We start from the raw sequence: 2,193 nt of genomic DNA on the forward strand, positions 1-2,193 counted from the left end.
TATATATATATACGTGTGTGTATGTATGTATGTATGTACTCCCCCAGACAGAGCCCCTCATAATTAATCGTTCCCAAATACTCTGCTACATTCGATGATATATATTATGACGCAAGTAATTAATTTTCATAGTTCCCTAATTTTTTGACAAGCCTGAGTGGAACCTTAAAAAACCCTAAACCCTAAGTCGGTGACCTCATTTTGCTGAATATGTATGGATTATGGCCCACACAGCATTTGCCTATGCGTAGTGTTAGGGCAATGTTGCAATTGTACTTTGGTAGTGCGTAGCTGTAGCAGCGTGTGCGCGTACTATTGCCATCCCGACTTAAAGCCCTAAAACCATAGCGTGTAAACAAATAAGGATACCCAAAACCCTAAACCCTATTTGTCAGGGCGAGGAGATCACCACAACACAGGAATCCATTGAAGACTTTGGATGTGCGGGGGATGACCATTCGCTGTGGGTTAGTGCAGTGCACAATGGCACACGTGTGCTCTATCTAATGGACCACTTAGGTGGGTGCACCCTGAAAAAACTACTACTACACACTACTACTACACACTAGTAGTACAAACTAACAATACACACTACTACACACTAGTAGTACAAACTAACAATACACACTACTACACACTAGTAGTACAAACTAACAATACACATTACTACACACTAGTAGTACAAACTAACAATACACACTACTACACACTAGTAGTACAAACTAACAATACACACTACTACACACTAGTAGTACAAACTAACAATACACATTACTACACACTAGTAGTACAAACTAACAATACACACTACGACACACTAGTAGTACAAACTAACAATACACACTACTACACACTAGTAGTACAAACTAACAATACACACTACTACACACTACTACACAATACTACACAATACTACTACTACAAACTACTGCTACTAACTACTACTACAAACTACAAACTACTATTACAAACGACTACTACAAACTACTACTACAAACTACTACATACATGTTGCTGACACACAACCCGCTCTAAAACACTCCATACATGTTCTAGGGTTTTAGGGTTTTACTAATACAATCTTCGCACAGGAGGAGAGGCTCAGGTGCGCAAGCATGCCACGTCGTCGCCTGTGAGTGCCAACGCCGACGGCACATTCGCGTACGCTACACAGAGCACCACAGACTATCCATCAGTGTATGTGGGAGGCACACTCGTCCCAGTAGACACGCACAAGGCCTTTGACACGTACCAGGTGCAGGTGGGTTGCATTGGCTGACATTGGTGTGTGTAGTGGTTGATTACTTTGAAGCTTTTGACTGTGTTGTGTTTGTGGCTACTGATCCTGTCTTTGCGTGGGTTGTGGTGGTGGTTGCTGCATCGTAGTAGAGTGGCTGACTTTGATGCTGTTGACTGTGTTGTGTCTGTGGTTGCTGATCTTGTCTTTGCGTGGGTTGATGTGGTGGTTGCTGCATCGTAGTACAGTGGTTGACTTTGATGCTGTTGACTGTGTTGTGTCTGTGGTTACTGATCCTGTCTTTGCGTGGGTTGTTGTGGTGGTTGCTGCATCGTAGTAGAGTGGCTGACTTTGATGGTGTTGACTGTGTTGTGTCTGTGGTTGCTGATCCTGTCTTGCGTGGGTTGTTGTGGTGGTTGCTGCATCGTAGTAGAGTGGCTGACTTGGATGGTGTTGACTGTGTTGTGTCTGTGGTTACTGATCCTGTCTTTGCGTGGGTTGTTGTGGTGGTTGCTGCATCGTAGTACAGTGGTTGACTTTGATGCATTTAATTGTGTTGTGTCTGTGGTTACTGATCCTGTCTTTTGGCGTTTGCTGCGATGCAGGTGGTGGAGTGGACGGCATCCGATGGATTGAAGATTTGTGGGTGGGTGTGTGACACAACAGATATGCCCACCAACGCACCAGTGATCACTCACGTGCATGGAGGCCCTGTCTCAACGCAGTTCAATGACCGCACCAGCGCCACCAATTGCACACGTTACCCCTACAGGTGAATGCATAGAGATGTGATCTACGTGTGTGTTTGAATTAATAGCTATACATATATATAATATATGTATGCATGTATATACTTATGTATGTGTATATACTGTATGTATATAAATATATGTACATGTATATATATATATATATATATATATATATATGTGTGTGTGTGTATTTATATATACATA

The 2,193-nt window shown here is 42.6% G+C and overlaps 2 protein-coding genes across 2 annotated transcripts; one reads left to right on the plus strand and one right to left on the minus strand.

Annotated features, from left to right (window-relative positions):
* Nucleotides 1-395: 395 nt before the first annotated feature.
* Nucleotides 396-1,279, plus strand: SARC_14679 (hypothetical protein; the record flags this gene model as incomplete). Its single annotated transcript, XM_014291190.1, has 2 exons — nucleotides 396-519; nucleotides 1,092-1,279. Coding segments are annotated over 2 exons (312 nt in total), but the record flags the coding sequence as incomplete, so codon positions are not given.
* Nucleotides 1,280-1,301: 22 nt separating this feature from the next.
* Nucleotides 1,302-1,784, minus strand: SARC_14681 (hypothetical protein; the record flags this gene model as incomplete). The annotated part of the gene is made up of 1 exon (XM_014291191.1): nucleotides 1,302-1,784. One exon carries the CDS (start codon nucleotides 1,782-1,784, stop codon nucleotides 1,302-1,304), a length of 483 nt encoding a protein of 160 aa, XP_014146666.1.
* Between the last annotated feature and the right edge of the window lie 409 nt (nucleotides 1,785-2,193).

Source organism: Sphaeroforma arctica, assembly GCF_001186125.1.
Source record: "Sphaeroforma arctica JP610 unplaced genomic scaffold supercont1.4946, whole genome shotgun sequence".
NCBI lineage: Eukaryota > Ichthyosporea > Ichthyophonida > Sphaeroforma > Sphaeroforma arctica.